The sequence below is a fragment of the Chlorocebus sabaeus genome, chromosome 1 (assembly GCF_047675955.1).
Source record: "Chlorocebus sabaeus isolate Y175 chromosome 1, mChlSab1.0.hap1, whole genome shotgun sequence".
Classification (NCBI taxonomy): Eukaryota; Metazoa; Chordata; class Mammalia; order Primates; family Cercopithecidae; genus Chlorocebus; species Chlorocebus sabaeus.
In genome coordinates, this window is record NC_132904.1 from 130,044,124 (window position 1) to 130,067,826 (window position 23,703).

Sequence of the window (23,703 nt, forward strand, 5' to 3'; positions counted from 1 at the left end):
TTGCATGTCATGAAATGGCATGTGAGGTTGTGTATGCGTCTTTCTGTGTGTGTGTGTGTTAATGATGTGTGTGTTTTAAGTTGTTCTGTATTTTAAGATGCATTGACATCTTGAAGGCCTTGCAGATCTGGGAGGGACTGCCCCTCCCAGGACTAGCTAATTCCTAGCGACAGTGTACACCCGCCTGCAAACACACTTTTCATATGCAAACTACCTGATCTAGAGCTCACACCCACCACCGTCATGGAGCTCTCCCACCCACGCCAATCTTCCCCTGCCCTAAACCACCCCAGGGTGATACTGGACAATTAGAAACCACGCCCGTATCCTAAACCCACTGACATTCTTCAGACTGTGCAATTCTGAGCCAGCTCAGCTGCTGACCGTGCTTTGCCCTTCCCTTCCTATGAAAACCACTTCCCTTCCTACCAAAACCACACTAAAGCCTCCCGCTCCCTCCACTTCCCACCTCGGACGCCAGCACTTCCCACCTCAGACCCCAGCACTTCCCACCTCAGACCCCAGCACTTCCCACCTCAGACCCCAGCACTTCCCACCTCGGACGCCAGCACTTCCCACCTCGGACCCCAGCACTTCCCACCTCAGACCCCAGCACTTCCCCACCTCAGACCCCAGCACTTCCCACCTCAGACCCCAGCACTTCCCACCTCAGACCCCAGCACTTCCCACCTCGGACGCCAGCACTTCCCACCTCAGACCCCAGCACTTCCCACCTCGGACCCCAGCACTTCCCACCTCGGACGCCAGCACTTCCCCAGGGCACGGTGTGCCCCCTCCCCTTGGGTGCTGAGAGTGACAAGCTCTTCTTTCAAGGTGGTTGTCTTGGCGTCTGCCAACCTACCATCCCGGACCTCTCTACACTGTGTGGGCAGCTTCCATTAGCTTCCCATTCCCAAAGGGGTGCAAGTCTCACGAAGGGGCCTAGATGATCTGGTGGTTCCTCCTAACTACTTAGTGAGTACAAGCAAGAACCCTTGCATATCAGCTGTGGTCACTGTCACTACCAAGGCCCAGCTGGGCAGGCAGGGCATGCGTGTGTCCTCACCCTTATGCACCGCAAGCAGGGGTGCGAGGGTGCTCTGGTGCCAGACGGTGATGAGCAGAGTCCAGGGCAGCACGATGAGGACGATCGCTAGGATGTCCCGTCTCTTCGGCATCTCCAAGGCTGGCTGCACCCACGGCTCCTCATTACCTGAGTGGCGGTAAGTTCAGGAGAGGGGTGGCCACGGGCGGCGGCAGCACAAGGGAGAAAAGAACAGGCATGGGCCGGGCCGGCCAGGCATGGAGAGGACAGAGCAGCTGAATGTTGGCTAGCAGGTCTTACCAGCACTCACAACCCACCCATTGCGGAAGCAGGTTTGGAGAGTCCGGCCCGACTGGAGTCTGAGAAGGGGTCGCTGTCCAGGGGCAGGGGTCAGGAACCCTGGGGGTTGGACACCTGCAAGAGAGAGCAGACGCAGATAGCCAGAGACCCAGGCACAGGAATGGATGCCAGCAAGGCCGGGCCCTGCTCTGGGACACACAGCGTCTGGGGTTCCCCAATGGAGCCTCAACCGTCCATCCCCTGAGGACCTCTTCTGTCCGTTCGAGTGGAACAGGCTCTGTCCTTCCCACAGGCACAGGGCCATGGCGCTGCTCCACTGATGAAAGTCAGGAGGGCGCAGGGGGCAGAAGCACAGACTGCAGAGACACCAGGTTTAAATCCCAGCTGTGCCACCCACAGGCTGTATGACCTTTGCAAGTCATTTCCGTTTTCCATACCACAATTTTCCCATCTGTAAAACGGGGCACTGTGGTTCCCTGCCTCATAAGGTCATTCTCAGAATTAAACGGTACCTTCCAAGCAGCCCTAAAATGCGAGCTACTTATCAAAGCCTGGATAAAGGGGTGAGTTTTTTTTCTCTCCCTTTTTTACCATATATGTACCATAAATTATTACATTAAAATAATTTCAACATTTTAGATTTGGGGGTACACGTGCAGGTTCGTTACGGGGCATATTGCATGTGACGCTGAGATTTGGAGTATGATGAATCCCATTTCCCAGGTACGAGCACAGTACCCAATAGGTCGTTTTCAGCCCTTCTTCCTTTTACAGTCCCCAGTGTCTATTCTTCTCATGTTTACAGTCATGAGTACCCAATGTCTAGCTCTCACTTAGAAGTGAGAACACACCGGATTTGGTTTTCCGTTCCTGTGTTAATTTGCTTAGGATAATGGCCTCCAGCTGCATTTATGCTGCTGCAAAGGCCATGATTTTGTCCTTTTTTATGACTGTGTAATATTCCTTGCTGTATATGCACCATGTTTTCTTTATCCAGTCCATGCTGATGGGCACCTGGATTGATTCCATGCCTTTGCTATTGGGAATGGTGCTGCGATGAACATACAGGGGCAGGTTTTTTTTCTTTTGGTGAAACACTTTATTTTCCTTTGGATATATACCCAGGAATGGGACTGCTGGCTAGAATGGTAGCTCTGTTTTAAGTTCTTTGAGAGATCTCCAAATTGCTTTCCATAGTCGCTGAACTAATTTACATTCCCACCAACAGAGGATATGTATTCCCTTTTCTCTGCAGCTTCACCAGCATCTAATATTTTCTGGCTTTTAATAATAGCCATTCTGACTGGTGTGAGAGAGTCTTTTACTGTGGTTTCAATTTGCATTTTGGTGACAGTCTTTTGAGGACAAAGAAGAGATGCTTCTGGGATGGGCCCTGGGGGAAGTGGGAGAGTGCCTTCCTCCGTGCAGGACACAGCACCAGGTGCTGGGCTGGGCAGCAGCAAGGGGTACAGGGCTCCCCGCAGGGCCTGCCACACTGAGGGGAGACAGTCCTCCAAAATGACAGCAGCCGGGGACCCAAGTGAGGAGAATGAGCCACTGGGACTCCTCAGTCCTGCAGAGGGTCCACTGGTGGCATCCCTGGGAACTGTTCTCTCACATGGCAAGGACACCGGGTGAAGAGACCTCCTAACCACCTTGGAAACTGTCACATCCTCTTCTCCTCCCTTTTTACTTCTGTGCTAAGCACCATGCATGATGCAGCAGGGACCCGTGGGGGTGACGGGGAGGGCAGGCAGCCTCGGGCAGCCCAGCCAGCCTCGCTGTGCTCACCTGTCCCAGTGCCCAGTGTTGGGTAGGGACAGTGCCTCACCTGGGGACCGTGCTGCCTGCTCCTGCCCCAGCTCACGTGTGCCCACCATTTCAGGCGGAGTCAAGCACTGTGACCGAGGAGGGTTTTTAGCCCCTGAGTTTCCAAAATAGTGTGTTTTCCCCTCCTCGCCGAGTCCTCTCTCCAAATAGTTCTGACGCCTTGTGGAAGACCAGGATCTGTCTTCCATTAAGGAGCACTGTGGTTTCCTGGGACGGCCAGCATCCCCTGCCCACACCCTGCCATCAGAGGCCCACTCTACCCAGAGAGTCTCCCCCACCCATTCCCTGGGGAGTGGAAGATCCACTGGGGTTCAGTGTCATAGGCACGTAGGAGATAGTGGACATTCTAGGCTATGTGCGTCTGTGTCCCCCCACAAACTCCTCTTTGCTGGCCCAGTGAGGGACAGAGCCTAGAACCCCACACGGGACGCCTGCTGGGCCTTGTGTTCTGAGATGCAAGTGACCTCATGCCACATTCCCCAGATTTAGCCTGTCCCTCCGCACCCAGGCCACTGCTGGAGCTGCATGGGGCTATGTGTCAAGACACGTTTTGGCAGGTGTGATCTTAGGCCACAGCTGATGAAGGATGGGGAGGCTGGGCCTGGCTGGGGCTTCAAAAACGTCCAGGAAGATTTCTTCTGTGTTCTCGGAGACTCTTGAAGGAGCTTTCTCAAGTGCTCCTGGTTTTGGTGAAGGTTCTAACACCAGGATGGAGAAAGCCAAGGAGAGAAGACGAGTGCCATGCCAGCTCAGTCCCTGTGGGCCACTCCCTTCCCTTTGGGGCAGCCTCTCAGCCCCCGCCCACTCTGGCACCTGCTCGGCCTCCCTTGTGCCTGCTTGCACTGTTGTTTATACAAACTTTCCTATACTGTGAGGGGTGTCTGAAGATGAGGCTCAGCTCTTCACATGCACCTGCTCCTGCAACGTCAGAGCAGCCCTGCGCAGTAAGCATGGCCGTGGTCCCTGTGGGTTCATCGAGGCCAGAGAAGGGGAGTAACTTGCCTGAGGGCAACCATGAGGAAATGGTGGAGTTGGAATTGAATCCAGGCCATCTGGCTCTATGCTGTCATCGGGGGCATAGGATGAGAGGTCCCAGGCCCCCAAGCCTCTGGAACCTGGGCCAGGCGGAGGGTGGGCAAGGGCCACACACAGACCAAACGCTTCCTCTGGCCCGGACCACAGCCACCCTCCTCTGCGATGGCTGCCCCCCTGTGGGGCCCTAGAACCTGCCTGGAGGCTGCAGCAGGAAGGAGGGGCGGGAAGGAAGAGGGGAGAACGGGGCCTGTGGGCAAGGTGCTGTGGGACGCTTTCTGCTCCCATCCAGGCTTTTTGGTCAAAACATCTATGAGAGAAAAAGGAGGGGGAGAGAGGGAGAAAAGCTCTAAAAATAAACTCAGCAATAAACCCAGTTGTGCATTAATTACTCTGGAAGCCATTATGGCTTGAAAACCCCATAACTTTAATGGAGGCTATTATAAGCATAGTAGCGAAATCGTGGAGCTAATTACCAGGCGGTTATCAAGCAGAACAGAGAGAGCCCCCAGCCTGGAGAACGCCAGCTGGCCGGCAGGGGGCGGGTCGTGGGATGTGATGCCTGGGCTGGGCAGGGGGCCTGGGGCCAGGCAACAGGGTGGGCTGCACCTGCCCCCAGCTCTGGGCCCCAGTCTGAGGCTGGGCTGCAAGGTTGGCCAGCACTGGTCCCCTCTTGCAGGCTGCTGCTTCTGCCTGGGGCTTGGAGGAGGGTGGAGTTCGCCTGTGGTCGCAGGCTGTCTCCAACAAGGACCCCACAATGGCTTCTAGACACTTGGGTCGGGCAGAAGAATCAGCACAAAGGTGCAGGAGTGGCTTGGCCGCACCCAGGGGAGCCCAGGAGACGGGGGCAAGCGTGGGGAAGAATGGGGTGCTGGAGGAGGAAGTGGGGGGAGGCACAAGGGGGATTTCGTGGGGAGGCAGGATGCGGTGTGGGCAGTGTGTGTGAGTGGAGGGCCCAGGCCTGCCGTGGTCACAACTCCCATCCTGACACTTGCACCACGTCTGTGACCAACCTCATGTCTCAGGCATCTCGGCAAGTAAAGACGCAAAAGGCTGTGCCCTGCCCTCCCCGGGTGTCCTCAGAGCCTCAGGTGCGAGCACTGCCCTGTGGGAGAGTGGAGGGCGGTTCCCGGTGGGGCAGCACATGGGAGTGGGCAGGTGGCCTAGGTGTGTCCGGCAGGTGCTCCACCAGGACCTGGGTCATGCTGATTGCCCTCCTTGACCTCGTCTTTACAGTAGGGAGGCTGAGCTGGACGTTTCAACGATCCTGCCATTTTAGCAACTGGAGGTTACCATAGGGCTCTGCGAGGAAGACGGGATGTCCTACATGAGGAAAGTGTAGCTCAGTGGGCGCCCAGGGCCAGAGGCAAGGCAAGAGGGCCGACAAAACAGCCTCCCATGGAACTGAGTCCTGACTTAAGGGCCAATATGCCTGTGGAGATCGGCCACGCTGGAAACGCCTCTCTGCAGGAATCTGTGGCATTTTGTTTTGTTTTGAGAGACAGGGTCTCTCTGTGTCACCCAGGCTGGAGTACAGTGCCATGATCACAGCTCACTGCAGCCTTGAGTTCCAGAGCTCACGTGATCCTCCTGCCTCAGTCTCCCAAGTAGCTGGGACCACAGGTACATGCCACCATGTCCAGCTAATTTAAAATTCTTCTTTGTAGAGACAGGGGGTCACTAAGTTGTCCAGCTGGTCTCAACCTACTGGGCTCAAGAGATCCACCTGCTTTGGTTTCCCAAAGTGCTGGGATTACAGGTATGAGCCACGGCACCTCCAGAGAGGAATCTGTCTATGGGTTTTAGGGTGTTGTGGGCTGTGAATAAGGACTAAGGGGCGTCTGGGACTCAGACGGGAAGGCTCTGATTGGCCCAGGCTGGGGCAGAACGTGTGAGGCTGTGGAGCACGTGCAAGGCTGGCTCAAGGCTGGCCGATTCTAAACGCATGGAAAGGTTTTCTTCTGAGCCTGCAGGCGTTCACACGAAGGCCTCAGCAACGCCTCAGTCCCTGAGGCGAGGAGCTTATTTAATTTCACTCAACAAATATTAATTGAGCATCTGTAGCAGGCAAAGCACTGTGTTGGATTCTGTGGGCAATCCAGCAGCAAGGGTGGGGAAGCTTTGCTCAGTCCGGAGGGGACGAGATGACACAGCTCGCTCCAGTGCAGGCGACGCGTGAACGCAAAGTGTCCCCGAAGGCCTGGATGCGTGTGCGTGGCGTGTTACAAACAAGCTCAGGCACTGTCCAAGGTACTCATCTCCGGAGGACGATAAAAGCCTTTTTACCCGGTAAGATTGGGAACAGTCGTTAAGTGGTTAATCAAAAACGTCCATTAAGGCGAAGAGTCTTCCCAAACGATACATACACGCCGCACATTTCAATTTAAGTAACTTGCAGAGCCAGTTGTCCAACAATGATGTTTCCCCAGGACCGCACAGTGCAGGCTAATTTTCCCCAAATCCAAACTACCCACCCTTGCAGGCTCTCAGCACTTCCGCTCCGCCAACCCAGGGTCAGGCAGGTCTGTGCCGTCTGACATCGGCCACGCCGCAGCGTCCTGCTGCCACCTCCAGCTGTGATTTCTTTAAAGTGATTCGAGAGCTGAAGGGCACTTGGTGAGCAGTCTGAGTGTAGTACCCTTTAGAATATGACTTTCCCTAATTTGGAGAACTTCTTTCTGGACTCACCTTATGAAATTTTCACAGAAACAACACATGTACTTCAGCATGCTATTTCAACAGTTTACATGACATCCTGTGATGACAGTAACACGCGAGACGGTGAGCGCTGGGAACAGGCTGGGAACCAGCGTCACCGACTCTTGAGGGCGTGGGCTCAGGGGTGACAGCAGAGGGACATCACACAGGCACCAGTCAACGTGTGTGCGGACCGGATGCAGAACGCCGACCTGCTGGTTAAGACAGCTGCTGCTCATACCGTCTCCTGGCAGCCAGGAACCCGCGTGCCCCAGAGAGGGAGGCACAGGCTTTGTCCCACAGACCTGCAGGTGCCCCTAATGGGATCAGCGGATTCGTATCGATTCTGCAGGCGCTGCTCAGGAAATGCCTGATGCCACAGCTAATCAGCTCCCAGCCCAGTCAATCCATACTTCATTAAGCCCTGGCCCTCCGGCCCCCAGCACCACCGCCTCCGGGCCGGACACAGGCACTGACCTCACACCATACAGGAGCCACTTTCCCAGGCCCCTGCTCCTCTTTCTCCTCCTTGGCCCTGGTCACCGACTGCAGAGGGTTGGGGAGGGGTCCCATAGCAGGTTCTACTCTGAATCTTACATTGCACCAGTAAGACTCCCTTTTTCATAAAGCCCAGTCCCTTGATGTTCAGAGCAGCCATGGCATGAGGCAGACACACAGATCTCATCCCCATTTTGCATGTGAGGACACCAAAGCTCAGAGAGCCTGTGTGATCGGCCCAAGGTCACAGCGTCAGGTGCCGGCAGAGCTGCTCAAACTCGGGCCTTGGCCTGTGTCCAGTGCCATCCGTGCCCACACCACCTTCCCCTGTAGACCCTCCCCTGGCCCACCCTTGTGCCCACCCACTGCGAAACGCTGCTCCAGGGCCAGAGCCCCCTGACCTCTCACCCCCTGCACGGCCTACCTCAGTGGTCAGGCCGAGAGCCCCCAGGAAGGCACTGCTGGTCTCTCCCCACCCTGCTTTCACCATGCTCATGGAGGAAGAGCGGCAGGCTCGGGCCCTGGGATGTCTGCACTCTGCTTCCCAGCCTGGGTCACTGCGGGCTCACGCTGGGGACAGCTGATGGAAGGGCAGCGTGAATCCCAGATCTCAACCCATCTTGTTCCCTTCTAACCGGGAAAACCAAGCCAAGGACTTGGGCAGAAGGAAGTATTAGCTTTGTTCTGATTTGGTGCAGAGCATACTTTCACGCTTTGGTTTTCTTCCAGCATCAGAAATGTAATTTGCTGACTTTTTAAAGGTAGTTCCTTCGTTTTTCTTTTTTTTCCAGAAATAGTCTTTGGATTCAATTTCGATTATGATTCAGTAAAAAATGAAAACTGGGGATTGGCTTAGTGTAGAACTCTGCAAGTGAAAGTCCATTCTGGTTAACTGCAGGAATCTGAACCGAATACACTGTTGGCCCCAGCTGGTGTCACTGAAGTTCCCTGATCATGTGGCTAGTGGTCGTCAGGCAGCAGTTCATCCACTCACCGAGCCTCCATGCAGGAGGCCCTGAAGCAAGAACTGGGGCTTCACGGTGTGGTGACATCACATACTGCTGCTCTCTGCTGGGGCACGCCTGGGGGCGGGTGGGGGAGCAGGGATGAGCACACAGATGCTCTGCAGGGGGACGGACAGCCAGAGAGGGAGCGGCAGCTGGCGAGAAGGCTAGCTGAAGGACACACACCTGACAAAGGATTGTGGGACGCTGGACAATGGAGCCAGGCCCGTGGAAGACCCCAGAGAGGAGCCATCCCACAGCAGGTCATGATGGGTGCTGGGGGTGGGGGTGCTTCTGCTTGGCCGAGTGGAGGAAAGCGTTCGGCAGGAATGTGCTAACCCTGACAGGACGATGGTACACAGAGCACCACTTGGCCACCTGGCCCCTGCCTGCGTGATAGGGATTACTGAGGGTCATGCTATCTTTGGGATTTGTGGCACTGGCAAGTAGACCTTGTAAAGAACCCTGGAGCCCAGCCTGGGATTGGGGGAGAAGTCTGGTATTGAAAGGTGCTTGCCCCCCAACCTCCTGTGCCCTCCTTCCCTGCTACCTTTCCATTCTTGCCCTAGGCCCATACTAAAACCCAGGCCCACTTTTGGAAGGAAATGTCCCCACTCCCAAGACAAGTATATTCATTTTCTATTGCTATCTAACCAATTTCTACACACGTGGCAGAGGACAGTCCCCACCAGCTCTCTTCAGTTCCTATAGGTCAGGAGTCCAGGGTCCCAGAAGGCTGCGAAGTATTGGCAGGGCTGTGTTCTCATCTGGTGGGCCGACTGAGGAAGAATCTGCTTGCAAGCTCACTCAGGTGGTGGTGGGACTGCGGGCCATGGCTTCTTGCTGGCTGTTAGCTGGGACTGCCCTCAGCTCCTGGAGGCTCCTCGCAGACCCTTACCACATGGGTTTCTCCAACATGGCCACTTACTTGGTCAAGCCAGCAAGGAGGGGTCTAGAGCTAATCCGCTAGCCGATGGAATCTTACAGAACGTAATCCTGGGAGTGACAGCCCACTGCTTCTGCACAGTGTACTGGCTCGGGGCTGGCCACCGATGCCATCCACACCAAAGGTGAGGACTGCACAAAGGCATGAGCATGGGGTGGGTGGGGCTTCCAAGGATACCTGAGAATCTGTCCCCCACGCCAAGGCAGATGGGCCATGTCTGGCTTCAGCTCCTCAGACCCTGCCTAGTCCCATAGCTACTGAGGGTGACGGCAGAACCCAGCCACAGCCACAGCCTTCTGCCGCCTCCTTCTCACCACCTCTTTGCTCTCCTTTGTCCCGGAAGAGCCATGCGTGGAGGGGCTATGCAATGCGGAAAGGGTCTGAACCCTGCAGCCAGACGACCCCATGCACCCTACCAGCCTCTTTCCTCCTCTGCTATGGGATCCTGGTGAGGCAACCTCTCTGGGCCTTCATTTTCCCATCTGTAAAATGGGAATAAAAATTCTGCTCCTACCACTAGGCTGTCAGGATAATTAGAAAAAAAAAAAATCAGTGCAAACTGTCTGCCACGCAGTTGGGCCAATGAAGAGCAGCTGCTGCCACTGTTGACCTTGCAGCCTGGAAGGGGCAGGGAACGGGTCTCCTCGGCCTGGCTTCCCATTGCCTCCTTCCAGCTGAACTCCAGGCTGCTTGCTGGAGGGCAGATGGAAGCCATGGACCTGAAAGCCCCACGTCACCTCCAAAGAAGAGGCAGTGAAGAAGAGAGGGTCTGGGCTCGTCAGAGGAGAAAACACCAGCATGAGGCCCCTGACAATGTCCTTTGATTTCCCCTGGTCTCAGCTTCCCCGTCTCCGGCTGCTGCAGCCCTTGTGTTGTGTGGCGCGTCCCATTGTGACCGAACACACAACCTCAGATCCAGCCACCGTCTTTCCTCCGGAGGCGGCTCTCATCCAAGCCCCCTTCTTTCTGTCATGGTCCTGCCATGGAAACCTCAGGGCTGCCATTGACTCCACCTTCTCCCTGCGTCATCTCCTCCCACTGCTGCCCAGCCCAGGGCTGCATCCCCGCATCCTGGGCCAGGTCAAGCTTTTACCCACAATGGCCCTTGTGTTGATCTCTCTGACTCCTTACTTTCCTCCTCAATTCAGAGTCCACACACTGTCAGACCCTCCAGTCCCAACCTTCAGCCTGCTCAGATCCTTCTGTGCCACTCCTGACTGCAACCTGCCTGGCCTGGCGTTCAGGGATGCCTGCCCTGGGCCCACCCCCCCACTCCCACCACATCCCTCCTGTTCCCTAGCCACCTCTGCCCCCCCAGCTTCCATCTCTGGAAATTCCAACATGGCACCCTTTTCCTCATCCTGTGGTGACAGGCACCATGGCCCATGCCAGAGGGCAGTGCCTCATTCCCACCCAGAGCCGCGGGGGCCAGAGTCAGGCGGAGGTTCTCAAGCTGAGTCAAGATGCCCGAGGGCAAACCAGGCATCCATCTCATTTCCTTCCAGCTGTCAACTGCTCCCTTGCCTGGGCCTCCACGCCCTGCCTGCTCCTCCCTGCGGCCTCCACGCCCTGCCTGCTCCTCCCTGCGGCCTCCACGCCCTGCCTGCTCCTCCCTGCGGCCTCCACGCCCTGCCTGCTCCTCCCTGCGGCCTCCACGCCCTGCCTGCTCCTCTCTTCCAGGCCTCGGCCGGGGTCCAGTGCCTGTGGGGGTGTACCTGGGCCCGAGTGTCAGTTAGGGGGCCCCACAGTGAGGGGCAGCGAGCACGGGCTTGGTCCCGGTGTCCCCCCTCCCTTGCCCAGCACTCTCTCGAGGCTGATGACGTGGGGAGATGCCAGTCTGGCCACAGCAACTCAGGTGCCTGCTCCCTGTCCTCTGCGATGCGTGGCTCGGAATTCGACTCAAGAAAACCGCTGGGGTTGAGTATCCTGTTCTGACAGCTCATTGCGGCCGTGCTGGCCACCACAGAACTGCCCGCCGGAGTGACTTCACAGGGCCGCTGCCCGCTGCCTGACCGCCACGTGCATGCGTGTGCGCCTGTGTGTTCATGGTCGGCAGCGCGTGAGTGAGCACACGTGTGTTCACAGGCACGTGTCTGTACCCTCTTAGCTGGGTTTCGGGGTTGCTCTGTGCCCTGCCGACAAATCCACAGTCGGGTCCCCGTTCAAATAAAAGAGCTCATGTGCCTGCCCTTGGCACCCAACGGCTTCAGATGCTGGAACATGGACGGGGTGACGCCAAGAGGCCAATCCACTTTCTCTGCAGCACTGGGGTTTGCGGGGGCTGCTTCTCCCAAAAACTACTAAACACAACAGCTCACGCTCAGCGGTGATCTGCGGCTTCCAAAATGACGGCACGCTGGTCATCTCATTCAATGGTTAAACCCTTGTAATCCCAAAGCTTTGTTCATGTTTTACAGATGAAGACACTGAGACGTGAGGGGGTTGAGCGACTGTCTCCAGGGTTCCCGGTCCAGATAGAACGCAGCCATCCCCTTGCACTCCTCTGGCCAGCAGTGGCCAGGCAGGGTCCTTGCCGTGCCTCTGTCCCACCTCTCCTGGCCCCGGGTCCACTGCTGGCTCCCTCCCGGGCCCTCTTCTACCGCTGGCCAGCTGGCCCCCTGCCTCTGGGGACACACAGGTTTCTTCCCAGCTGTGCCCCAGGCAGGCCTCTGTGCTGTAGCTGCACACCCGGCTGGCAGCCGAGACTTCCCCGCCCTTGTTCATCAGAGCTAGCAAAATGCTCTTAACACACCAACGAACCTGCTCCAGGTCTGAGACTCCCCAGCCAGCCAGCAGCGTATGCACCGTAGGAGAGGCCTGTGGTTTGCTCAGGACCCCCACGGTGGAGTGCTGCCTCCAATGGGTGCACACCCACGACAGGGCGCCTGCTCAGCGGGGGGCCAGGCCCGTAGGGCCCCAGAGAGTGAGGCACATCCTGCTACCCAATGAATGGCAGGGCCCAGGGGCAAGCCGTCGAAGCTGCTACTGCTGACAGCACTGACCTCCCCTTTTGCCAGGTTGCCCAGCAGTGGCAGAGGGCAGTCCAGAACCCAGAAAGGCTGCGATGCCCTAGAATCCTGGACCCTGGAAGCCAGGAGGGGTGTGGCCCTCGCCGCATCTGACCCTCTCTACAGCCGAGGTTGCGCTGGTCGGGATGCTCGGTGGTGGCTGCTGCGAGGGTCTCCCGTGATGGGGCTGGAGGAGTGCGCCCGTCCACAGCACGGAGCCCAGCACAGGTCATGGTGACTGACTTGGTACCTGCTGGAGCCCAGCACGGCCTGGACATAAGCAAGCCAGGTGACCAGGTGGGTCTAGCCCTGGAACTGAGTGTCCAGGCTTGAGTTAGCTGAAACAGCCCTGCAGAGCCTCTCAGGCTGTGAGCAAGGTGGGGACGTCCCAGAGGAAGGATGTGAGCAGCCCGCCTGCCCCCACAGAACTGCCCTTCCTGTTGTCATGCTGCCCTAGGCTGCGTAGTTTCCCTTGGTGCTATTGTCTCTGTGGTCCTGGGTGAGGTGCTGGCAAGGGGAGACTCTTCTGGGCTCTGTGCCTTTGGCATTCCCTCTCCTCCTCTGCAGCCTTCCCCGGCCCTGCCCCTGCCCTGGTCTGCTCACTCAAGGTGGCCACACTGTGGGACCTCCCGCCCCGGGCCCTGCCTTTGGCTCGCCGGTTTTCACATCTGTCCCCTAGCCCCGGGCCAGAAGCTCCTCTGGGGGCGCCTGGCCTTACTTACCTCCGCATTCCCACACCAGGGCCCAGAGCCCAACCCAAAGCAGGTGCTGCGCCAACATCCCTGTGACTCAGTTTCCTCATCTTTGACTCTCACAGGGCTACTTTCAGATCAAAGGAGGGAATCAGTGGAAAACATCTAGCATCAGGCCTGGCACACAGTTGGCACTATGAATGTTAGATCATATAAAACATGGTGGTTAATATAACTGCCACCACCACCTTGTTTTAAGATTCAGCGGATGGCTAGCCATGTGCAGGAGAATGAAACTGGACCCCTGCCTCTCGCCATATATGAAAATTAACTCAAGACGGACCAAAGATTTAAATGTTGGAAGACTTCAAACTATCTAAGAATCCCAAAGAAAACCTAAGGAACACCATTTTGGACATTTTGGGAAAATTCTTATGGCTAAGTTCTCAAAAGCAACTGCAATACAAACAAAAATTGACAAGTGGGACCTAATTAAACTAAAGAGCTTCTGCACCACAAAAGGAACTCTCAACCGAGTCAACAGACAACCTACAGATTCGCATCCAACAAAAGTCCACTATCCAGAACCTATAAGGAATTTAGATAATTTAAATGCAAAAAACAAATACCCACATTAGAAAGTGGGCAAAACACATGAACAAGCACTTCTCAAAAGAAGACGTACAAGTGGCCAACAAATACGAAAAAATGCTCAACATCACTGATCATTAGAGAGATGCAAATCAAAATCACAATGAGACACCATATAAGGGAACACTTATACATTGTTGGTGGGAATGTAAATTAGTTCAGCCACTGTGGAACGCAGTTTGGAGATTTCTCAAAGAACTTAAAACATTTGACCCAGCAATGCCATTATTGAGTGTCTTCCCAAAGGAATATAAGTCGTTTTACCATGAAGACACATACACTCATATGTTTATTGCAGCACTATTCGTAATAGGGAACTGATGGAATCAACCTTGGTGCCCATTAGCAGTAGACGGGATGAAGAAGATGTGGTACACATACGCCGTGGAATACTATGTAGTCATAAAGAAGAAATAAATAATGTTTTTTTTTTGCAGCAACATGGTTGCAGCTGGAGGCAATTATCCTAAGTGAAGTAACACAGGAACACAAAACCAAATACTGCTCACTTATAAATGGGAGCTAAACATTGGGTACTCTTGGACATAGAGATGCGAACAACAGACACTGCAGAATCCTAGAGGGAGGAGGGAGGAGGAAGGGAGAGGGGCAAGGCTTGAAAAACTACCTATTGGTTACTGTGCTCAGTACCTGGGTAAGAGGATCAGTCATGCCCCAAATCTCAGCATCACACAATATACCCAGGTAACAATCCTGCACATGTACCACTGAATCTAAAATAAATGCTGAAATTATATTAAAAAAAAAAAAAACAAATACCCACGTTAAAAAGTGGGCAAAACACTGAATCCAAGTGCCTGGGAGAGGAAGAGCTGAGGAAAGAGGCACCTTGGCTTCTTCCTATGGCTCAGTGGTGACCGGCCTTCGGGCAGCCTCTCCAGCACATTCCTCTTTCCCCAGCACGAGGCGGCGCTGTGGCTTGGACTCAGTGGAAACTGGGCACACCAGCACGCAGCTGTGACAACAGTGTGGCCTGGGGAGGGCGGCCTGGCCACTGTGGGGAGGCGGTGCCCCAGCTCCCTCTGTTCCTGCTGGGAGCACGCACCCCCACACAGGTGGGCCAGGCGACAAGGCACTTTCTCATGCATTTTCCTGCTGTAGTCTCGGTGCAGCCACCTGAGATGAGGTGGGCACCCATCCCGTCACCCTGCGTTTTCAGGTGGGGAGACTGAGGTTTGGAACTGACACACTGAGCTAGTGCAAGTAGCGGGGACGCCCCAGTGCACGGCTGCTGCTTCCCTCCCGCCACTCTGCCCAGTCTGGTCCTGTCTCTGCTCAGCTTCCCAGAAAGGCACTCAGGAAGGACCAGTGATTTCAGAGACTCCCCATCCCTCTTCTCTTCTCCTGCCTCCAGAGCTGTCCTGTCAGAGAACGGACTTGTCAGTGGGGGTCTAGGGCCAGCGAGCCCGGGGCACTGTCACTCCCTGCCCCTTCTCCCCAGGATGCAGGCTCAGGCTCCTGGGGCACTTTACTTTCACCACCTCCCACTTCCAGGGCTCCCCCACCTCCCTGTTACACCTGTCCTGCCCCTAAGGTCCCTCCCTCCTCTGGGGTGTCAGCTAACCCCACTGCCTGGAGAAGAAACAACATAAAATGTTGAACTGGGCCGGGCGCAGTGACTCATGCCTGTAATCCCAGCACTTTGGGAGGCCAAGGTGGGTGGATCACTTGAGGTCAGGAGTTCGAGACCAACCTGGCCAACATGGTGAAGCCCCGTCTCTACTAAAAATGCAAAAATTAGCCGGGTGTGCTGGCAGGCGCCTGTAATCCCAGCTACTGGGGAGGCTGAGGCAGGAGAATAACTTGAGCCTGAGAGGTGGAGTTTGCAGTGAGCTGAGATTGTGTCACTGCACTCCAGCCTGGGCAACAGAGTGAGACTCTGTTTCAAAAAAAAAAAAAAAAAAAAAAGTCGAAGGGGCTTGGGTAGGGGACTTGCCCCGAGCACACGTGGGAACCAGCGTGGGCAGCGTGTGCCCTCCACAGCAGTGAGGGTGTGGTGTGATGAGTGCAGCGGTCCTCGGTGCCCCCGACAGCAGCGTGTGCTGATACTACCTCTGGGTTTCCCACATGCCTATCACACAGTGAGCACCAGGGCAGCTATGGATCCACGGTCCACCACAACATGCAGCTCGAACACTGCCCAGGCACAGGCTCAAGACAGTCCTCCACATGCCTGGGGGAGGGGATCTCCAGGCTCTCCTGAGCTCCTGTCCCCAGATAGACTCTAGGAGTACCCGGCCGATTTCCTTCTCGGGGTCCCGGGAAGGCAGCAGGGATGAGAGCAGGAGGCAGGTATCCCTTCACGCCGGTACGTTTGCCTGGGACACGCTTCCCTCCCTCACAGTCCCTCCACTTGCTGAGCTGTTTGGCCCCCAGGACCAGGCCAGGTGCACTCAGCCCTGGGGCTTCACACTCGGGGTGGACACTGCAGGGTGCCTGGGCAGCCCTGGATGCAGGAAGGGAGCCCCAGAGGCCAGACCAGATGCCGGCTAGAATGGGGTGCCTTCCTTCTTGATGTTCCCATGACACTGTGACATAGCTTCCCTCTGGGCAGAAGTATCTGCTGGGCGGCCCCTCTGCTCAGACATCTCCTGAGTGGGAAGGGCAAGTGGGGAGAGTTCCCATTGATTGAGCTTTTGCTCCACAGCCTGGCATCAAATAACCTGTCGACCAGATGACTGGATAAAGAAAATAAAGAAAATGAGGAATACACGTGCAATGGAATGTTATTCAGCCGTAAAAAGCAAGAACATTTTAACACATGCCCTGACATGGATGAACCTTGAGGACACTACGCTAAGTGAAATAAGCCAGTCACAAAAGCACAAATATCACAGGATTCAATTTCTATGAGGTATCTGGGGTAGTAAAATCCATAGAGACAGAAACTAGGATGGTGGCTTCTGGGACCTGGGACGCTGGGGAGAATGGGAGTCATTTAACGAGTACATAGTTTCTAATGGCCAAGATGAGAAAGATCTGGAGCTCTGTTTCACAACAATGTAAATACACTCAGCACTAGTGAACTGTGCACTGAAAATGGTTAAGACGGTAAGTTTTACGTTGTGTGTTTTTACAATCACAATGAAAACGGGCCTGTCATTCATCCAGAACATCTGTTTAGACAGAGTCAAGGACGGCACACCCCTCGGGGCCTGCACCCTGGGCTTCAGTGAGCATTCGTGGCTGGGCTGGGTGTCTGTGTGTGATTTCAAGCATGCACCTTCCTGGGAATTATGGGGCGACAGGCACCAGGCATGCCAGCGAGAGGCCCCCCTCCAAGGCTCCAGGTACGCCACTGGGAGGAGTGTGCACACCCCACTGACAGCCTGCAACGGCCTCGCTGTCCTCAGGCCTGGGGAGCCGCAGAGACACAGCGCTGGAGCACTTGCTCTGAGAGAGAGATTTATGTGTGGGAGAAGAAGTCAGTATCGACAAGGGATGAGTTAGGAGAGTAATACTTCAGCTTCCGTTCAGAAACTCTCTGACCGTGAGGCCAGTAGCTCTCCTGGAGGCTGTACCTCAGCCCAGGCAGGCTGGCAGAGCTGGCCTGTGTCGGTCAGTTGCAGCGTGGGTGCAACTGGCCGGTCCCTTGGCCTCCCTGGGCTCAGTGTCCTCCCCGTACCACAAGTGGCCGACTCTCCCACTCTGAGGTCTGTGGAGGAGGGAAGAGGAGGGAAGAAGGGCTGGGGCAGGCAAGCAGGGTAGGGGGTGTTGATATCGTTGATCTGCACCTACAGCCTGTCAGCAACCATAGGGTGGTGTTTGCCACAGCCCTGCTCAGTGGGACCCAGCACTGCACGTCTTGGGGGTCAGGACTTATCTTCAAGGGTGTGAGAGCAGTGGTGATGTCCTTAGGCTTCGGAAGACACCCCCAAGGGGACTCCCCATCCGCTACGGGGACCCAGAGGGCTTCAGGCCCAGGCTAGGTAGGCACCAGGCAGCCCCAAACCCAGGTCTGAAGCTACGGAGGGTCCGCTGATGGTCACCCGCCTGGCGAGATCCTTTGGTTAGGGAGCGTGGACACACTCTGGCAGGCTGGCAACTCATGGGTTTCATGAAAGTTTGTCTGTATTTTTAATTTGCTGTCTGTGGCCTTAAGGAGCTGACCCTCCCCAGGGCTGTCAGGGATAGCTGAGGTTGGTTTTCCTGGGCCCAGCCGTCTGAGGGAGAAGAGAGGAGGTGAGGGGCCCTGGGAGTCTCAGCGTTGTGCCCCGACCCCAGGGGAGGCAGCCCCCAGCCCCCACACATCTGTCTGCCAACGACCTGCCTGGGAGGGCACTGCAGCCCGCAGCCTCTGTCTTCCGTGAAACTGCTCTGTGGTCCTGACAGGAGCAGGGCTGCTCTGGGTGTCTGCCCCTCATCTGAGAAAAGAAGGGAGTAGCCCAGGGTTGCAGAATCCTCCTCTGGGAGAAGGCTGGCAGCCAGGTAGCCGGGGGGGGGGGGTCAGCTCCTGCCCCTCTGGCCAGCCCTCACCTTCCACCCCGGTGGCTTGGCGGGCAAGCTCCTCCCTCCGGCCTCCGGCTTGGGTCGCTCTGTGGAAGTGATTTTTCCAGGTGAGGAAACGCTCATGCAGCCCTGCCCCTCCTGCCTTAGATGAGGAAACTGAGGCCCACCAGTATCTGTGGCACAGTGAGTTGCAGACACAGCTGGGACCAGCACCTGGGGGGCTCCTGGCAGCACAGTCGGCTGGCCTCTGAGACCTGCAGGCTCTGCTCCCACCGCTTCCCTCCACTGAGCCCACAACGGCCTCTGGGCTCTCTTGCCCTCCAGACGAGGGAAGGGTGAGCCCACGCAGGGGCCCCTCGAATCCCTTCCTCCATCCCTGCTCGGCATGGTGCTGGCTGGTGGCAGCTAACCATGCCTCCTTTGCTGCTCTTATTTTGAAAGTATGGGGGCTTAGCAGATGCTTTTTAGTGACAAAACAGAATTTCAGTTGCACTCACCTCCAAAAAGCACCAGCCGCTCTATCTGGCTGCGTCTGCATAACGTGAGGATGCTTTCCTCATCTCATTCTAGCTCCCAGGGGTGTGTGGTCAGGAATAACCCCATCCTAGGGGAACAGGGGGAGGCTCCGGAAAGGTCAGAGAGGTCGCAAGGCCTCGTGTTGATTGGGTGGGGTGGGGGGCGGCCGGCAGAGTGGGCTTTTCAATAAGCGTTTAAGCGAATGGTTAAATAAATGAATAATAAAAATGGCTTTCTATTTTCAAATAAAAAATAAAAAAGCTCTTGCTATTGCATGCTCTGATTAGCATGATTAACTGTAATGACTCATTTCCTCCTCAGAAACATCCTATTATTACCCTCATTTTAAAATCCAGAAGTCTGAGGCACAGAGAGGTTAAGCAATGTCCTGAGGCCACACAGCTACTAAGTGGCAGAACCAGGATCTGAATCCAGCCAGTAGGGCCTTGTACTTAGCCACCCTGCGAAACACCTGTGCAGGTTCAGGTCCACAACACTCTGTCCACTAGAACTTTCCGTGCTGCCAGGAACCTTCTGTATCTGTGCCGCCCAAGATGGCAGCCTCTGGCCACATGTGGCTGTTGTGCACTTGAAATGTGGCTGGTGGGACTGAGGAGCTGCCCAGGGTGAGGAGGGATGTGGGAAGCAGCCCCCCATGCCCAGTATTGGGCTCTAACAGTTTCTGAACAAGAGCCAACTGAGTAGCCCAGAGTTCAAACAGAGACTCATGGCTTCAGCGGCCAGATTGCTCACCTGCCTTAGAAAGAGGAAGCAAGATGGGCAGAGGGGAAGGAGAGGACTCCGGCCCACACAGCCAGCCAGAGAGGACGGGCAGAGCCAGGCCTCCAGCTACAGTGCCACTGGCACTCCCCACGCCACGCCTTCACGTCTCCACTCCCCCGTCCCACTCGGTCTTCTTCCTGTGAGCAGAGAGCTGGTTCACATTTCCCACGTATGAGAACAGAGAGCTCCTGCCATGGCTCTGAAGACTGGGCCGTGGAATCCACAGCCCCCTGGGCGAGGTTAGTCCTCAAATCCAGTCAACTCTTGATCCAGACTCACACTCTCCACTTTTGGGCTTATCAGTGGCAAAGCCTTAATCCCTGCCAGGCACTTGGCGCGGAGGCTGCCTCCTGCCCTGCTGTCAGCTGGTGTGTGTGCAGGGAACGCAGGCTCATTTTAATATTGGCTGGAGCTAAACCTCATTAGAAAAGTAAATTTGCTGTAGCTGCAAAAAAAAAAAAAAAAAAAAAAAAAAAAGGCAACCCACGTAACCCTTCCAAAGCTAAACAGAAAACACCAGATTTGGATTTTTGGATTATTTGATGTTTTACGTTCCCAGCACCTGGTGCAGAGCCTCCCACACAGTAGGTGCTTGGTCACTGTTGGTGCAAGTGAACTGAATTTTTGGGGATCTCTGACCACCCTGTCACCTTTCAGCATGGATAAGAAGGGCTCACAGATCTGAAATTTCTGTGTCAAGAGTTTTTTTTTTTTTTTTTAAGATGACGATTTGCTGATAAATTGGAAGGATTATATTTAACAATAATTAGACAAGCAAATATTATTTTGTGTTTGGCGAGGACGAACTCTGAGCCAAGGCATGCTCTGGGTTCTTTGGGTCGGGATAAGGAAGGGTAGGTCCAGCCCAGAGTCTGGAGGTGTGATGACTCAAGTGGGTGAGGAGGGAGGTGGGACAGCCTGCACCAATTCCAGCGGGATTGGCTCCAGGACTGGCCTGACACTGCTACTCCAAATTCTAGAGCCATCCTCATCCTGGAAGAAAGGGGGTGAGAGTGTATAAAATACATAGATTAAATTAAAATTCATCTAGTATTTCTTCTAAAAACTGGTGAGATGACAGTTTCTCAATTTATAGATTGTCAGGAAGCTGGGGCTTAGAGAGCTCTATTTTTTTCAAAGTCTACTCGGCTAGCCACAGATGGAGCTGAGACTGGACGACCTCAGACAGCCTGGCCAAGGGCCTGTCCCCACTGCACTTCTTCCATGTCCCCTGGCTAGTCTTCAGTAGGGTCCACAAAGGTCTTTTTGCCTGGAGGCATGGGGAGTGGGGGTGCATGACTTCTTTCCTCCTGAGTGCCAGGTTTCCCCAGACCCCACATCCTTCCCCACTGCCCTGCATTCCAGGACCAGGAGGGCTGGGGCAGGGGCCAGAAGATGGAGAGGAACCCTCAGCACTGGGAGATGATCAGGGGCAAAGGGTGTCCCTGAAAATCCCTGCAAGCTCTTGATGTGCTTGACCTCAGAGCCTGTCCTCCCTCTGCCTTTGGGCTTCTGTCTAAAAGATCCTTAACATTCATCAGAGCCACAGGAAAGCACCTTCCTCAGTAGAATGTCCAACTGCTCCAGTGAGGGGCCTCCTGCAGGGGTGGACAATTGCTGAGGTCGATGTTGGGGAACAGGGAGAGGCCCCCGGCCCACCCCAACTCACCACTCAGCCCACCCTGACTTCTGCCTGTGTGCCTCCCTCTGCCATCTGCCAGTGTGCCTCTGTGCCTTTGTCTCTTGTCTCACTGCCTCTTTCTCTGCCTGTGTCAGGCTCTCTCAGAATCCTTCTCCTCCTGAGTCCCTTCCTCTCCTCCTCTCCATTCTCATCAGAGAGGAGCACTCATCCCTCTCTTCCAGACACAATGGAGCACCATGCTCCCATCCGTCAGCCTTTCAGTCAGTACATCCTCTTCCCCATTTCACACTCCCAGCTCCCGGCCTGCCTCATCACCCTACGCTACACAACTAGGAAAAGTACATCTTACTTGGTCTCAGGGGTAAGGACCCCCGATAAACCACTAAGAGAACCTTTGGGTCTCTCCGGAAGCCTAAGCCGGAGAACTGGGCTTGCCGCAGGGCATCCTCCTGTGAAGCTCCTTGGTCTCTGCCACGGGCTCCAATCCTGTTACTGGAGCTGATCTCCTCAGTGATTTACCTGCCCCCTGCTTTTGGTGGAACAGTGAGTACCTGCCCAACCAGAAACCTACACACACATACTCAACGCGGCGCCTGCAAGCTTTCAGCTCGCCTGGACCTGGAGTGATCCCCAAGCACCCTGGGGTCAGGCACAGAAACGGGAACAGCAAGCTCCTGGCTCCAGTGAGGAACGGGGCACAGATGCATTAACTCTCCCAGTCCCACTAACCTTAGCAAGTATTTCTGCTTCCATCAAAAGGGGAAGAGGGAAAATGTCTCTAAGCTCTGGAACCTTTGGCAGTGCTGGGCATGGACTGGGCAGAATGAGAAGTCTGTCTGAAGACCCTGGGAAAGGGTCTTCACCCCACGGCAAGAAAGGGAAGGCTTGGTGTTTGGTCCAGTAAGGCCATTAATGGTCACCGACTGAGCAGGCTCTAAGAGGAAATGTCTCCATCTCGGTAGTGGCTACCAGCAGAGGTAGGGAGACATAATCACAGAAGACAAATATTAGAAAACCCTAGAACAACAGTCCTGTGCAGCCACATGCCCCATGGCCCTAGTAACTCAGGGAGTGGTGTGCCTCCCATTTCCACACAAACACATCCAGGCATCGCACAGTGCTAGGCCCTAGGAGGTCCGTACCCCAACATTTTCAACAATGCATACTACACAGCCCGAGCTGTAGGCCCCATTGGGAACCCCACTCACACTGGTGCCCATGCACTGGGCTAGCAACTGTCAGTAAAGGTTCCCTTCCTGTACGTTAGAAATCTCCGGAGTCCTTCAGCTCCAGCTTCTACAAGAATCCATGCAGCTAGGCCTGGCTGGGGGAGAAAGGGGACAGGGAGGTTGGCCAAGGCTCCCATGTGTGTGCATGTGGGGGTGGTTCTTGACCTTAGCTGCTTGGTACGGGGCTGTCACCTCCTTTCCCTGGCACTGTCGGACCCGGTGGCTTCCTTCTCTATTTCCTGCCTCAACTCAGCCTCGTTTTTCTGGAAGTTGTGTGCTCTGACTTTGGAGGGATTGGGACCTCAGACCTGAGCCCAGGCGCAGATGGGAGGGTGGTGAATTGGTCGCGCCTCCTTCCTCCTGGCTACACGGAAGGTCCCAAGGGCCCTTTGCCACCCCTGGGTCCCTCAGCATGCCCCGCAGAGCTCGGGCCCCCTCAAGAGTTAACTCGGCAGTGCCCAGGAGCCAGAGAGCGATCCAGAGGGGGCTGCCGGGCATCAGGGGTGGGGAGGTGGGGGACGACTGACCCCTGACTCCTCATCCGGCCACCAGAAACCACCTGCTGAGGGGGCCAGGGCTGACGGCTGAGAGCCCGGGCCAATTGTTAGAAGCTGCTGAGAACCAGCTCTTCCCCTAATCCCGGTCGACGGGGGCAGGCAGTGCCGGGTTTTGTTTCGCAGCCCCTCGGCCGCAGCGCCTCCCGGCCGAGCTCGGTTCTCGGCCCCCTCTCCGGCTGCCCCCGGCGCGCGCGGCGCACACACACCCCAGCGCGCGCCCGGAGGACATGGCGTGGGCGCCGATGGGGACGCAGAACGGGGCTCTGTGCGCGGCGGGGCGCCCGCGGGGGCGCGGGGAGCACTGACCTGCGGCGACGAATCCGGAGCGTCCCTGGTGCGGTCCATCGCGGGCGACGGCCCTACGCCCCGGCCCCGGCGCCCCGAGTCTGCTGCCCTGGGCCGCGCGCGGTTCCCTCCCCGGGGACTCTCGGGCTCCGGGCCCGCGGGGGCCACTTCATAGCCGCGGGGTCCGCGCACCCGCCCGCCCTCCCGCAGCCCCGCCCGGCCCCGCCGCCCCGGCCCGGCTCGTTCTGGGCTCCGCGAGGCGGCGGCCGAAGGCTGGGAGCGCGCGGGAGGGAGGGCGCGGGAGGGAGGCGGGGGGCGGGAGCGGGAGGGGAGCGGGGGGAGGGGAGCGGGGGGCGGGGGGCGGGAGCGGGAGGGGAGGGAGCGGGGAGGGCGCCGCGGGGAGCAGGCGCGGGGGGCGAGCGGGGCGAGCGGGGCCGGAGCCCAGCAGACCGGGCCGGCGCACGGTCCCTCGGTGGCGGCGGATGCTCCGGTGCCTCCGCGGCTCTGCCAGCGCCTCC

General features: G+C 56.3%; 1 protein-coding gene across 2 annotated transcripts in view; it reads right to left on the reverse strand.

Moving 5' to 3' along the window:
* Positions 1-23,348, reverse strand: part of B3GAT1 (beta-1,3-glucuronyltransferase 1) — a 31,651-nt gene extending 8,303 nt beyond the window's left edge. The window contains exons 1-3 of one of the 2 annotated variants that reach the window (XM_008021595.3): positions 23,207-23,348; positions 1,346-1,459; positions 1,067-1,213 (exon numbers count right to left, since the gene is read on the reverse strand). In XM_008021595.3, coding sequence (XP_008019786.1) covers positions 1,067-1,178 — 112 coding nt within the window. In that variant the 5' untranslated portion in view covers positions 1,179-1,213; positions 1,346-1,459; positions 23,207-23,348. Of the gene's footprint in view, positions 1-1,066; positions 1,214-1,345; positions 1,464-23,206 lie in introns of those variants that run through there. The other variant, XM_073022498.1, reaches the window with a different exon arrangement.
* Between the last annotated feature and the right edge of the window lie 355 nt (positions 23,349-23,703).